The sequence below is a fragment of the Herpailurus yagouaroundi genome, unplaced genomic scaffold (genome assembly GCF_014898765.1).
Source record: "Herpailurus yagouaroundi ecotype Mexico unplaced genomic scaffold, PumYag 191, whole genome shotgun sequence".
Classification (NCBI taxonomy): Eukaryota; Metazoa; Chordata; class Mammalia; order Carnivora; family Felidae; genus Herpailurus; species Herpailurus yagouaroundi.
In genome coordinates this window covers 12603040-12618851 of record NW_024412422.1, presented here as the reverse complement: position 1 = coordinate 12618851, position 15812 = coordinate 12603040, and the positions used below count along the sequence as shown (strand labels likewise).

At 42.8% G+C, this 15812-nt stretch overlaps 1 protein-coding gene across 2 annotated transcripts in view; it reads left to right on the top strand.

The window, feature by feature from the left end:
* The window catches only part of ANAPC5 (anaphase promoting complex subunit 5), a 44124-nt gene that overhangs the window by 18117 nt on the left and 10195 nt on the right, over positions 1 to 15812 (top strand). For both annotated transcript variants that reach the window (XM_040444140.1, XM_040444139.1), the window contains exons 7-12: positions 211 to 401; positions 4815 to 4896; positions 5545 to 5634; positions 7597 to 7778; positions 9055 to 9190; positions 13045 to 13119. In XM_040444140.1, the coding sequence (XP_040300074.1) occupies positions 211 to 401; positions 4815 to 4896; positions 5545 to 5634; positions 7597 to 7778; positions 9055 to 9190; positions 13045 to 13119 (756 nt within the window). The remainder of the gene's footprint in view (positions 1 to 210; positions 402 to 4814; positions 4897 to 5544; positions 5635 to 7596; positions 7779 to 9054; positions 9191 to 13044; positions 13120 to 15812) is intronic.

Genomic DNA, 15812 nt, shown 5'->3' with positions numbered 1-15812 from the left:
CATTTGGTGACTTCCTAGCCCATTCCTAGGGAGGAAACAAACCACTGTATCTTGAACTTGCTTCATCCTGCCAGTGGGAAAACATGAAGCTAAACTGTCTTCACGGAGGGCGGAGGAACACGGGTATTTGCAGCTAGTAGGACGCTCTGAATTAGTCTCAAGCCAGTGGAAGCTGAACATTTAAAATATGTGGATTGTTTCTTGTTTCAGCACTATCTCAGCTACTTAAACAACCTCCGGGTTCAAGATGTCTTCAGTTCAACACACAGCCTCCTTCATTATTTTGATCGCTTGATTCTTACTGGGGCCGAAAGCAAAAGTAATGGGGAAGAGGGCTACGGCCGGAGCCTGCGATACGCCGCGCTGAACCTGGCCGCCCTGCACTGCCGCTTCGGTCACTAGTGAGTTGATAGGTTTTTGTTTCTGCAGAAACTGAAGAAATCAACTGTCAAATGTTAACGGAGATGTAGGTTTTAAATGCAGTGTTGAAAAATCAAAAGGGGCGTCTGGGTGGCTCAGTCAGTTAAGCGTGGGACCCTTGATTTTGGCTCAGGTCATGATCTCATGGTTGATGGGATTGAGCCCTCGACTGGTTCTGCGCTGACAGTGGAGCCTGCTTGGAGTTCCCTCTCTCCTTCTCTCTGCCGGGTTCCTGCTTGCACTCTTTCTCTCAAAATAAAAGAAGAAGAAAGAGGAGGAGGAGGAGGAAGGAGGAAGGAGGAAGGAGGAAGGAGGAAGAAGAAAGAAGAAGAAGAAAGAAGAAGAAGAAGAAGAAGAAGAAGAAGAAGAAGAAGAAGAAGAAAAGATACCCTCCTACCTGGGCTTGTCAATAACTTCCCAAGAGGGAAGTTCCATGGACAGCAGTTAATGAAGACCTTCTCCTTAAGCAGTCTGCCCCCTGGTGTCACCAGTGAGCATTACTAGCTAGTGTATGGCCTCTTTCCTTACTTCTAAGAACAATAGCCTTTGAATTAAAAGGAAATTAGGTCATTAGGCCAGAGATTCCCAAAAGGAATTTTTGGAGGTAATGATGGGGATACAAAAGCTATTTTCAGTATTTCAAAAAGCCAAAATGAAGTTGTACCTTTACTGGATAAAACACTGTACGGCTCACTAAGCCACATATTTGTGCTTTTGGACAGAATTCAGGCAGCTCAGTGAGGTGACACTGGCTTATGCCATTGTTAAGATATGCTTATGATTTTAATGAATAAAAATAGGAAAATTCCCCAATTATTTAGTAAATGGAGTTATGTCAATAAAACCTTAAAACATGGGGGCTATTTTGGAAACTGAAATAATGTGAATAAGGGTAAAAAAACTGGGAATTATTCATTGAAGGAGTCTCCCTGCCCCCCGTGACTTTTTCTCATTTGAGAGAAATGTGGTCTCTGCTACAGGCATCTTTAAATAGAGACTGTAGGGTATGTTACTGTAAATATGGTGTCCAAAGTTCAAGAGCTGAGACTTCTACCCCTTGCACTATGGGTCAGAAACGCTACTAATTTCTTTTATTTTTATTTTTATTATTTTTTTTATTTTAGAGAAAGAGTGAGTAGGGGAGGGGGGCAGAGGGAGAGAGAGAAACTTTTTTAAAAAGTTTGAGAGACAGAGTATGAGCAGGGGAAGGGACAGGGGGAGAGAGAGAAACTTAAAGTTTATTTATTTTGGGGGGGAGGGGGGAGAGGCAGAGAGCGAGGGAGAATCCCAAGCGGGCTCTGGCTCAGACTCAAGAAACTGTGAGATCATGGCCTCAGCCAAAATCAAGAGTTGGACGCTTAATCGACCAAGCCATCCAGGAGCCCTGAGAGAGAGAATCTTAAGCAAGCCCCACACTCTGTGCAGAGCCTGACATGGGTCTCAATCCCACAATCCTAGGATGATGACCTGAGCAGAAATCAAGAGTCGGATCTCAACAGACTGAGCCACCCAGGTGGCCCTCTGTGGCCCTCTGTTAATTTCTGATTGTCTCATTTTATTTTTTTTTTTTAATTTTTTTTTTAAATTTTTTTTTTCAACGTTTATTTATTTTTGGGACAGAGAGAGACAGAGCATGAACGGGCGAGGGGCAGAGAGAGAGGGAGACACAGAAATGGAAACAGGCTCCAGGCTCTGAGCCATCAGCCCAGAGCCCGACGCGGGGCTCGAACTCACGAACCGCGAGATCGTAACCTGGCTGAAGTCGGACGCTTAACCGACTGCGCCACCCAGGCGCCCCTCTGATTGTCTCATTTTAAAAGGGACATTGACAGGCTGGAGCTTGTGTAGGGGACACTCTCCTTGTAGGTGTTCAAAGCCATGTCATATGAACAGTGTGGGAAGGGTATGAGAATGGTGAGCCTGGAGAGAAAATGATTTAGCCAAGCACGTGTTTGGCATCTTCATGTAGTAAAAGGTCATGTGAAGACAGCTTAGATTCCTGGAGAAGAACGAGAGCTAGGATGTGCGAGGGAAAGACAGTGCTTTCCTCATGATAAGGTTTTTCCACATGGAACCTCTAAGGAAGGACCAGTGGGGTGCTCAAGCCTAGACCAGAGGTGTCAATGAGAGAATTTAAGCATTACATTGATAGTTGGACTCAGGAAGGTTCAAGGCTACTCCAAACTCCATGATTTTATGAGATTCCATGTTATCTTTTGACAGTCGACTTCTTTTTGCCTGCCCAGCTGTAATGACCTCTTAATTGGGGCCTGCCATTTTTTAGTTGTCATAATAAATAGCAACACTATTTGTAGTATCTACCATTAACCGATTTCTGTGTTTAGACCAGTTTCTGGTAGGATTTAGAAATTTGTATCTAGCATTCTAGATACAAATAATCTGTTGTGCAGAATTTCTTTATATTTACAATATTATCAACAGATAGGTAGCTAACTGCATGAAATTAATTGCTAAATTAATTTACTTGGGTCCCTGCTTCTTTGTTTCTAGTACTGGAGCTGTGGGCCTGTATTCATCTCTGTCACGCAGCTTATAGGATTGTGGGGACTTCTTGAAAATCGTTATAGTTGTTTATTGAGCATCTATGGTGTACTGGGTGCTGTTCTAGATGCTGAGGTTACAGCAGTGAAAAAAGAGGGGGAAAAAAGCCCCTGTTTTCATGGAGCTTGCCAGTGGGGGAGATAAACCATAAACAACACTAAATATAAGTGTAATGTATCCAGGTGATAGATGAGGATAAAGGGTCGGGGAGTGCTGTTGTTTTCATAAGGGACACTTCTCCAGATATATGCACAGATCACTCCTTCAATTTGTGAGTCTCTGTTTAATAAGGTAGCAGGTCAGCCCTCCCTAAGCTCTACTAACTTTATGTATGTATTTATATATATATATACACACACATATATACATATATGTATACACACACACATATATATATATATATTTTTTTTTAATGTTTATTTTTGACAGAGAGAGAGAGAGAAAGAGTATGACCAGGGGAGGGGCAGAGAGAGGAGACAGAATCCGAAGCAGGCTCCAGGCTCTGAGCTGTCAGCACAGAGCCCGACACAGGGCTCGAACCCACGAACCGTGAGATCATGACCTGAGCCAAAGTCAGACACTTAACTGACAGAGCCACCCAGGTACCCCTGCTAACTTAATGTTTGAATAGAGATTTAAATCAGTCTTTAATCTACCTGGAATCTACCTTTTGATAGATGTATCTGGTTTCTTTATTCAAACAAGTGGTTATTGAGGAACACACCAGCTCTCCCTAATTAAAATGGATTGCGTGAGGCTGATGCTAGAGGTGAAAGAAAATTCCTTGTGTAAATGTTTCCTTTTTTTTTTTTTATTTTTTTTTAATGTTTATTTATTTTTGAGACAGAGAGAGACAGAGCATGAACGGGGGAGGGTCAGAGAGAGGGAGACACAGAATCCGAAACAGGCTCCAGGCTCTGAGCTGTCAGCACAGAGCCCGACGCAGGGCTTGAACTCACGGACCGCGAGATCATGACCTGAGCCGAAGTCGGCAGCTTAACCAACTGAGCCACCCAGGCGCCCCTGTGTAAATGTTTCCTAAATAAGTGATACCCATTGATTCTATTTTGAGATCTTCAGTAACCCTGTGTTTATGAACTTCTTTTCTGTGACTTGCCACTGGGAAACCCAAAGTTTAAGAGCTCACCCTCTGCAGGCTATAAAGTAGTTGAAGAGATAAAATATACAACTGCAACTATAAAGTAGTTGAAGAGATAAAATTAACAAGTAGAAAGTGATTAACAGTAGTATTTAATTAAACACTACAAGGTGGGTTACAGATTGCATTTCTGTGGGTGTTTTCAGAGGTGACAGCTCAGTAGGGCCAAGGATAGTTGGCTGAATTTCTGTAGATCTTGAGATTAGCTCAGATCTCCCAGATGGAGGAGAACCACGTCAGCAGGAAAAAAATCTCAGAAGTGAGTATCCTCAAAATACTTTTTAAAACTAGTTTTGAAAAAATACAAAATTATCAAATGCCATTGTAAAAAAATTCACATAATGCAGAAGGGAGTGCAGTGAAAAGTGAAATATTGTATCCTCTCCTTGTCCATCCTCCCAGTGGTAGACAATTAAAATAAAAATCTTAGGAGCTGAGATCAAGAAAAGCCCTTCCTTCTTGCCCTTTGTAGTAGAAATCCACCTTAGAAAGGACATGTTCTGTCTCCTCTGTTAATGTTTCTCACTGCTAGGGGAGGAAGTGCCTCTGAGGGAATAAGGTCATTGTTAGAGCTTCCAACCTCAGATGAATTACCGTACAGATGCCTTCCTGTTAAGATGCTTGAACATGTTTGTGATTGTTAATGAGTTATTAATGTTCGGTCTGTCTCTAGTCAGCAGGCAGAGCTCGCCCTGCAAGAGGCGATTAGGATTGCCCAGGAGTCCAACGATCATGTGTGTCTCCAGCATTGCTTGGTGAGCCATCCCCTCCTGTCTCGGAAGTTTTGCCCCTGTGTTGAGTTGGCCTTCTGAAGGTCCCGTTCGAAATGGCTTGTTTTGCTGTTAGAAGGTCCTTAGCAATGAAGGGAAACTAGTTAGGTGGTTGTGGGAATTCAGAAAGGCAACCCATCATTATTATCTTTCTTAATTCATGATTTCTATTTCACTTTGCGGGGGAATGTCTTGCCTACAGATTTTAATGCAAAGCTAACACATTAAACATTGGCATTAACAAAAAAGTGAATACAACACCTAGTAACTTGATGAGACATCCTCTTGTGAAAGTGTAAACACCAAGCATAGGTAGAACACAGACTTCATTGAACAGTCCCTGAGAATCCCGATTTCTCAATTAAAGGCCATATGGGGGCTTCATTTTTTTTCCCCCCCCCTGGTACACTTGCCACTCACTGCTGTCAGAGGTGAAGATCAGTGGTTTGTTTATTTCAGTCTGACAGTTTTAATGTGTTCAATGGTTTTCATTTAGGTTCATACTTCATGAAAGAGAATTTTAGAGGATTTGTCTGTTCTCTTGTTGAATCTTTCTTATAACCACACTGATATTTGAACAGAACGTTAAGCATTATCATAGTTAGGATATATCCTGATGATTTCTCTTACCAGAGCTGGCTGTATGTCCTGGGGCAGAAGAGATCCGATAGCTATGTTCTGCTAGAGCATTCTGTGAAGAAGGCAGTACACTTTGGGTTACCGGTAAGGCTCATCTCCCTGTGAGATTATTTAAATAAATGGTGTGGTTTTATTCTTGGTAGTTTCATATGACCTTAATTATTAATGAAATCACTAAATTCTATTTGATGGGTTTCTCTCTGCTCCCTTTATCTTAATAACATCTATAAAAGTTCTACTTATCAATTTGATGACGTCCTTATTTAGTTTATTGATCAACATTGACTTCCACATATTTACTTAGAAAAATTTCAGGAAAGGTTTATTTTTTATTTATTTATTTTTTTAAATTTCTTTTTCAACGTTTTTTATTTATTTTTGGGACAGAGAGAGACAGAGCATGAACGGGGAGGGGCAGAGAGAGAGGGAGACACAGAATCGGAAACAGGCTCCAGGCTCGGAGCCATCAGCCCAGAGCCCGACGCGGGGCTCGAGCTCATGGACCGCGAGATCGTGACCTGGCTGAAGTCGGACGCTTAACCGACTGCGCCACCCAGGCGCCCCAGGAAAGGTTTATTTTTAAATCAGGGGTTGGCAAACTCTTCAGCCCATGGGCCAAATCTGGCTTGCTGCCTGCTTTTATATGTCCCTCAAGCTAAGAATGGGTTTTACATTTTTAAATAGTTGCGGGTAAAAACAACAACAACAACAAATAAGAATATGTGACAGAGACCAAATGTGGCCTGCAAAACCTAAATTATTTACTACCTGGCCCTTTATAGAACATGTTTGCTGATCCTTGTTCCAAAAGCAAATAAAGCCAGGAGCCAGTAAACCTGACAGGCACATTTGTCCTTTCTTATTTTGAGTGACAGGGAAGGACCTGAGTTTTAGTCCTTGGTGACAAATACTCAGGGGCAATTAAATGGCATAGTTTCCACACATGTAGTAGTAATGACGGTCAGAATCTAGATTACTGTTCCTCAAAGAACCTTCTTCTGTCTCAAAAACATCTGCTGACAGCTACAAGCACGAAGGGTAGTGAGGCTGCTTAAGCATTCCGTCTCATGAGGTTTGCAGCAAGGTCCAGAAGAACTGAAAGTAATATGTGTAATAATTTAATGTATATGTTTTCTTAAAATTATAGTTGACACACTGTATATGCTTTTAAAATCTGTAAATTGTCCGTTTGACTCATTTTGGGAAAGGAAACTTGTATGTACAGAATTGAATATAATGATAAAAGTAAGATGCCCCTTAAAATAAGTGATAGACATCTTAAGTACAATTTTTTGTTATGAATTTAAGCTGACTTTTTTTTTTAAGTTTATTTATTTGTTTTGAGAGAGAGTGTGTGTGTGAGAGAGAGAGAGAGAGAGCATGAGCTGGGGAGGAGCAGAGAAAGAGGGAGAGAATCCCAAGCAAGCTCTGTGCGCAGAGCCCGATGCAGGGCTCCATCCCACAGACTGTGAGGTTGTGACCTGAGCTGAAATCAAGAGTCTGATGTTTAACCGAATGAGCCACCCAGGTGCCCCTAAGCTGACTTTTTAAAATTGTGCTTTCATCTTTGAAAATTATACCAGAAATTAATGAAAAGATAATTATGCTCATAATAGGCATCCTTTAAAAAGTCTCCTACTCCATAATGTTCCCAGCACTGTTTGACACATACTGTTTTATTTTAATTCTTAGAATATTTTTTTATGATAGGGTCGATACCCATTTTGCAGATGAGGAAGCTGAGGCTGGCTAAGAAGCTAACTGACCCTTAGGTCACAGAATAAATAGCAGAGAAAGTGTTTAAGTCCAAGCCCCTTTTATGTCAAAGCCCTGGCTCTTCCAGGTCTACCATCCGCCTCTCTTCCAGCTCCAGTTTTTCGGGAGCACATTTCATATGGGTTAGGGTCAGGCTGTAGATACTTTCCTTTTAAATAATGCTGTCGGTTTACATGTGCTGAAACGTGAAATATGCCAAATTTCTGAAGAGCAAAACAAATTCTGTCATGTAATCTCTACCTTTCATCATGGGTACATCTGTCTCCTTAGTACCTTGCCTCCCTGGGAATCCAGTCCCTTGTTCAGCAGAGGGCTTTTGCTGGGAAGACGGCAAACAAACTGATGGATGCCCTTAAGGACTCTGACCTCCTGCACTGGAAACACAGCCTGTCAGAGCTCATCGATATCAGCATTGCACAGAAAACAGCCATCTGGAGACTCTATGGCCGCAGGTGGGTCTTCAAGCCGGCTGTCTAGGCCGAAGGGGCCATCCTTCCAGCTATGAGCAGAAGCTAGCAGAGTGGTTCTATGAAAGGCCAAACGGGCAAGTCATTTCCGCCTTTGATGAAAGTTGTTCGTGCAGGGGATTAAAGAAAATGCTTATAGTTTTCAACGTTTATTTATTTTTGGGACAGAGAGAGAGACAGAGCATGAACGGGGGAGGGGCAGAGAGAGAGGGAGACACAGAATCGGAAACAGCCTCCAGGCTCTGAGCCATCAGCCCAGAGCCTGACGCGGGGCTCGAACTCACGGACTGCGAGATCGTGACCTGGCTGAAGTCGGAGGCTCAACCGACTGCGCCACCCAGGCGCCCCATAGTTTTAAAACACTTTATACTTTGCACAAACTTTGTAGAGTTCTTCCCTATGCTCATTCATATTTACTCCTCCCAACTGCTCTGTGAGGTCACTGGTCATTGAGCTCTCAGGTTCACACATCTGATCTGCCCAAGATCACAGATGTCATTAGCAAGTGACAGAGCCAAGGCTGAGACCCAGGTGGTCTGGCTCCAAGCACCATGCCCCTGTGATCTGGGATGGGAATCTCTGGAATGTCGCTTCCTGTCCATGGGAGGCATGAGCCACATTTGCTCAGATTGGGCTTCCCGTTAGCCAAGGTGTGTTCTCTGAAGTGTCTCTAGTCCCAGGTTTAATTTTCCATTTGGCCTCCTTTAGCTTGGAAATCAACTTCTTGAACGAGGTTTTTAATCCTGGAGCCCTGTCACTACCTCACCTCCCACCTAGACAGTCTGCTCTTTCTAGGAATTGCTAATGAAAGGAAGTGCCTCCTTCAGCAGTCTTGTTTTTGTGCTCGAGATGATTTTTTGGCATGATGCGCTCTGAGACAGCTGCGAACACTGGCCACTGCTTGCATTGCCAGAGCAGATGGTGCCAGGATGGCATCGGGTCTGAATTTATCCGTGAAAACTAATTAACACGCTGTGACCACAGGGAAAATTAGAGGCAGTTGGGGGGTCTACGGCTTGGAACTTCCGGTTGTACCATAACCTCTCCATGTTTCCTTTGGGGCTGCACACCCAGGGTGCTTTTCTGCTTTCCCTATGCTGAGGGCAGGAGGGCGGGCGGTGGGAGGCAGCTGCTCCCATGAAGCCAGAGCCTGCAGAGGGCCTTAGCTCCCTTCCATTCCCACTCAAGTAGTTGTGGGGTGTGGCTGAGGGGAGCCTGGGGCTCTCGACTGAAGGGAATTCCTTCCCGTGTCCTCGCCCAGCACCATGGCGCTGCAGCAAGCCCAGATGTTGCTGAGCATGAACAGCCTGGAGGCGGTGAATGCGGGTGTGCAGCAGAACAACACAGAGTCGTTTGCCGTCGCCCTCTGCCACCTCGCAGAGCTGCACGCAGAGCAGGTAGGCTGGTGGCTGGGCCTCCGTGCTCCCGGAGCAGTGGGAGTTCTGCCGTTTCTTTCCTCTGCTGCTGGGGAAAAGCACTGGGTATGTCTTGGACAGGTCTGGTTGGATGCAGGGGGCAGAAAGGGTAAAATCCCGTCAATGGAGATGGACTGGGTGTGGAGTCTACAAAGCTTGTTAAACTTGGGATCTCTTGTGGCATCGGCAAGGAGAATAAGAGGTCAGCTGTTTTTATGTCACACTTGGAATAAAAAGGAGTCTTTGAAACTTAAGGTAGTAGAGCTATGTATGTTTATAGGAGCTGCGAAAGCATAGTAGAAGTATTGCTGAAATGATAATAGCTAATGTTTCATGTACCTTTGTTCTGTGCCAGGCCCTGTGCTTGGTTTTTTACTTGTATTATCTTACTTATAATAGCACCATTATTCTCAGCCTTATTAGTCTCCCTATTTCACAGAACAAGAAACTGAGATCCAGGGAGCTAAGTCCTATATCTACACCAGTTAATGTTAAGTCTCCAGCCCAAGTCTGATTGGCTCCTAAAAAGGACGGTGGGAATTGGATGTAACCTTGTAATTTTACAGGATTGTGTTTATAGGGGATTGATTAAAGGGTTTGTCATGCTGCTCTAGGCTTTCTCTCTCCTTTGCTCCAAAATGTCTCCTTTCATGGGAAAGGAGCCAGGGAAACCTCTTACCCAAGCGCTGTATCTCAGTAAACACTGCCTTGGCTACAAGTACATTTCCTTGATCATATAACATTTCTCCACTTCTCTGTGGCGTCCATTATTGTTAGGTTGTATGATAGCACTCAGTATTCCCTAATCTGCAGCCTGAGGATCTATGGATGGTGTCCACCCTTTCAGAAGTCTATAAATACTTCCCTCCACTAAACTTATTTTAGCATTTTACTATCCTTTCAGTATCTCTGGAGACAAAGGGGATGGATGGACTCTGGCTGATGGGTCCCACATGCACCTTCATCAGCTGCCTTCTTCCTGCACCTGGGAAGCATCACCCACACTTTCTGACAGCAAAACAGCTGCCAGCTAGCTGCACTTGCCATTTGCTTTCCCCAGGAATCTGCACGTTCATCTCACTCTTGGTTCTCCCCCACCCGCTTAATGACACTGGAACCTCTTTAACATCTCTTTTCCTCTCCTGGTACCATGGTTAAGTGGAGCAACTGGTAATGAATGAGTCGGTGAACCTTTAGTTAAGTATTTGGTATGAGCCTCGTGCGACATTTTTTCCCCAACAACTTCATTGAGATATAATTCACACACCACTTTAAGTTTTCCCGTATGGCTATTTGGAGTCAGATTCTCCCCACCAACCCCAGCCTTACACAGTGGATAACTTCCTTTCAATTCCCTTTGAGTTATGTAGGATAGAAATGATTTTTTTTTTCTTCTGGCCTGAAAATCTACTTAAAAAAATCTTGGTCTTGGCTCAATGTCTAAACCCTGAAGCTTTCTCCAAGGCCAATTATTAGACGTCTATCGTTCTTCCTGGGGGATTTTTCTTGCTGTTGGATCTGTATTAGTATTTCCATCTTCATCTCCCTTATATCCCTAGGCTTATGTGAAAAACCTGCTGACCCATCATTGCCTGGCTCCAGTGGCCAGGATGTGTTGGGAAACTTTAGTATTGCACAGCTACAACATAGGCAGTGGCTTCTTCTTTTTTAAAAAAAGTTTTATTAATGTTTCTTTGTTTTTGAGAGAGAGAGAGAGAAACAGATCGTGAGTGGGGGAGGGGCAGAGAGAGAGGGAGATACAGAATCCGAAGCAGGCTCCAGGCTCTGCGCTGTCCACATGGAGCCCTATGTGGGGCTTGAACCTATGAGCCGTGAGATCATGACCTGAGCCGTAGTCAGATGCTTAACCGACTGAGCCACCCAGGGCTCCTAGGCAGTGGCTTCTTAATTTCAATTCAGTCTCCTCCCACCTTCTCCTCAATCCGTCTTGGAAAGACTTTTCTAGATTAGAACATCAACCAGGTAGCTGTACCCACAGGGCTGATGATTGTCACATTTTTAATTATACATGTTAGGGAGGCACCTGTGAAATTGAGTTGGCCAACTGTGGAGAAGACAGCTTTATCATGAGTCTCCATTTGCTCTTTTATTTCCTTTATGTGTGCTTTGAATTGTGTTCTGAAATTGACCTCCAAATAAACTGGGTGCTGTTGTACTTTGGTATGGCCATGACTTGGGCGTGAGTGAACCTACAAAAAAGTTACAGGGTCTGAATTGCTGTTCCTGACCTTCCTTCTGTAATTCAGAGGAAGTACTAAGACAGCCAGCCTCTTGCTCTTTTTGTGTGATTCTAGACCATCTGGTATTCTTCTTCCAGCCTAAGGAGAGGCAGGTCGCAGTGGGGGTGTTTGGGGGATACTGCAAGGTGTGTCTCTCTACTTGGCCTAAAGTTTTGACAACCCACCTCGATCCACATGCCCACCTCCCTCTGGCAGTCAATGGAAATCATTGGCAAGACTGGCCAGTTAAAAGTCCTAAGAATAAAAAGATTATTGACGTTGTATTATAATTCAGTGTAATTTCTACTTAATTTACTTCAAATGAAAGTTCACTTTTGGTCTAACTGAGCTTCTATGTAGACAGAAGGTATAGCATCTAATCAAAGGATTAGGACACATTGAAAAGCTTTTGGAGTCAATAAGAAACATTGCAGGAACATAAGGGTATAAAAAAAGATGAATATGTATTCACAGAAAAAATATAAATGACCAGAGAACATGAAAAATTTTCAATCTAGTCATTAAAGAAATTCATGTTAATACAGTGAAATACTAGTTTCACCAATCAAATAGGCAACGCTTAAAAATTGTGGTAGGAGAAAGACATAGAAGGCTGTTATGAAAGTTCTCGGTACATTTCCGGAGGGTAATTTAGCAATGTGTATCAAAGGGCTTAGGAGTGCCTACCATTTGACCAGCCAGTTCCACTTCAAAGGTCTTATCCTAAGGAAAGGACTGGACAAGTGGACAGTTACACAAAGGTGTGTGCACCAGGATATTCGCTGTAGCATCCTTAAAATGGAAAAAATTAGAAACGACCGAACTATCCCAAACTAGGAGGTCATTTAGATGTATCATAGTTCATTTACCTAATAAAATACTATGATGATATAACTTTGTATTTGTTAACACTGGAAAGATTGATTCAGTCAAAAAATATGCCTACCATGTAGTAAACAGTGTTCTAGGTAATTTACAAAAATAGTATGTATGCCTTTTTTTTAGAATATGTGTATGTTTTTATTTATGTGCATAAGAGAAGTTTAGAAGGATATGTGCCCAAACATTCCTGTGATTATCTTTGGTGAAATTAAAATTGGCCTTTTTCTTATTGTTTACATGTATTTTGTAAGTTTTTTTCCTAGAGTGAACATACATTCATTACATGTGTAATTAAAAAAAAAAAAATTAGGGAGTGGCTCATCAGTTAAATATCCAACTTTGGCTCAGGTCATATTCTCACGGTTGGTGAGTTCAAGCCCCATGTCGGGCTCTGTGCTGACAGCCCAGAGCTTGGACCCTGCTTCAGACTCTGTGCTTCCCTCTTTCTCTGCCCCTCCCCCACCCACTCTCTGTCTCTCCCTCTCTCTCAAAAATGAATAAGCGTTAAAAAAAATTAAAAAAAAAATTTAATGAACAAAATATACTAGAACCTAAAAAAAAAAAAAAATGACCCCCTGATGTATGACAGTCTCTGCTTCATGTCTTCTAGGGTGCTGTACCACAAGCAGGTGAATCATAGCAACATCCTATGAGTGGTGTAGCAGATGTAGTTTCAACACAGGTGTGTTCATCAGTTCGTGTGTTTCCATTTAGGGCTGTTTTGCTGCAGCTTCAGAAGTGTTGAAGCACTTGAAGGAACGATTCCCGCCGAATAGTCAGCATGCCCAGGTAATCTAACTTTTGCATGGCATCCGATTTGTTTCTGAGGAGACCGTTTTTACTGTATTGTTGTCAGAGTGGAATATTTTAAGGCTTCCTCTCGGTTTTTTGTGTCTTGGTTCCTTTCTGTGTCATCTGTACATTGAGGTCAATATAGATGCATACCAGCCTCTAAGCTCTGTGCAAGGCAGAGAATGGGCGCCTGGGTGGCTTAGTCATTTGAGTGTTTGACTCTTGATTTTGGCTCAGGTCATGATCTCAGGATTTGTGGGATTGAGCCCCGCATCGGGCTCCATGCTGATAGCACAGGGGCTGCTTGGGATTCTCTCTCTCCCTGTCTGCCTCTCCCACACTTGCCCCCCCCCCCCCAAAATAAATAAATAAACTTTAAAAAAATAAAAAGAAGGCAGAGGGATGCATGGGTGGCTCAGTTGGTTAAGTGTTTGACTTTGGCTCAGGTCATGATCTCACAGTTCTTGAGTTTGAGCCCCATGTTGGGCTCTGTGCCGACAGCTCAGAGCCTGGAGCCTGCTTGGGATTCTGTGTCTCCCTCTCTCTGCCCCTCCCCCACTTGCATGCATGCACACGTGCGCTCACTCGCTCTCTCCCTCTCCCTCTCTCAAAAATAAGCAAATATTAAAAAAAAAAAAAAGAAGGCAGAAAAATAAACTCTGATACAAGATTTAAAGATTTATTTAGGGAACTTTTTTTCTCTCTGTCTTCATAGTTTTAAGTTTGTATTCCTTATATCTCTAACTGTGTGGAAATAAGAAAAGAAAATCATCCATGTCCATGGACAGATCAAGAATTAGGTCTCAGTTTGGTGCTGTGTCTCTTACTTGGCAACTCTAATCTCTTCCTCCCAGAATTAAATAACCTTTGGGAAGATGTTGTGCCCAGAGGGAATTGAATTAATTTTATAAAGCAGTCCCAGGCCCTGTGTTCGTTATTGCACTTTATCTATCTCTAATGGGGCTGAGAAACCTGTTACAGGAGCCCCTTCTTCTTCCCTCCCTTTCCAAGTTTAGTCTTCAATGGATTAGAGAATTTGAAATCTTAAGAGACCATGGCCTGGGAGTCTCCTAGTGCTGGTCACTGAGGCTGCCACTCCCACAGGTTGTTGGCTCCGTGTCATTAGCTATAGTGTGGGTGCCCCTCTGCATGTGAAGTGTGCTTGGGCCTCATCGCTGCCTTCAGCAGGCTATGATCTGAATTCAAAGTGCCCAGCTGGGAAGGTGGTCTGCACATAAGATAGAAGATGGGAGATGATATCACCTAAGGATGATGTAGGAACGAAAGAATTAAGGTGGTTCTGTGGCAGTGCTAATGCAATGGAACAGTTTTGGTGACAGTTCTAGCTGTTGAAGAAAAAAAAAAGGCAATTCACAGTTCACAGAAAAAACATATGGCCAGTAGGTATATGATAAGATGCTCAGCCTGGCTGGCAGTCAGGGAAATACCAGACAACAGTAATGAGATATTTCATACCTATCATATTGGCCAAAGGTAGAATATCTGACAGTACCAAGTGTTGGCAAGGATATTACTGGTGGGAAGTATAAATTGGTATAACCCACTTGAAGAACAAATGGGCACTGTATTGAATTGAAGTTGTGTATGTCCTCCACCCGTGTTTCCACTGCTTGCTGTAGACCTGACATAAACTCTTGCACCAGCAGAGATACATGAGAATGTTGATTGCAGCATTGTTCAGAAGAGTGAAAAATTGGCACTACCTAAATACTCATCATTGTGAGAACAGATATTCGTATAATTGAGAACTATTCGTTAGTGGAAAGGATGAACTAGAGCTACTTGTATTAACATGTGTAAGTCTGGGGGGTGGGAGGGAGGGGAAAGTGGGTGATGGACATTGAGGAGGGCACCTGTTGGGATGAGCACTGGGTGTTGTATGGAAACCAATTTGGCAATAAATTTCATATTGAATAAAACACACACACACACACACACACACACACACACACACACACACACAAAAACATGTGTAAGTCCCAGAAAAATACTGTTGAGCTTAAGAGCAAGTTGTCAAAGGATACATAAAGTACAGCGGTATTTACTTTCTGCAAAATTTGAAAACCTACAAGATCATACTATATATTGTTTAAGGGTAAGAATATATGCTGTAATAGTATAAAAACATGAGTGGGAATGATAAACACCAAATCAGGTGCTTACTTTGGTTTTATTTATTTATTTGTTTGTTTTTGAGAGAGAGAAAAAGAAGGCGCCAGTGAGCAAGGGGCAGAGAAAGAGAGAATCCCAGGAGGGGCAGAGAGAGACATAGAGAGAGACAGAGAGAGGGAGAGGGAGAGAGAGAGAGAAGCGGGGCTCGTGTTTACCCAATGCGGGACTCAAACTCACAAACCATTAGATCATGACCTGAGCTGAAGTCAGACACTTAACAACTGAGACACCCAGGTGCCCCAGGTGCTTACTTTGGATAAAGAAAGAGAGGAATGGAATTTGCAAAAGACTTCGTTAGTATGCAGTAATACCTGAAGCAAATCAAAATGTTGTGTTTTGACAAAGTTGGTGATTGGCACACATGTGTTTGTTACTTTATTCTTAGGGCTTTTTTACATCCTTGAAATATTTATAAAAAATTTTTAAATCTCAAAAATGCTGAAATATTTTTATATCTGTTGAATAACGAGGTGAACACTTGCATTTTGTCCTCAATT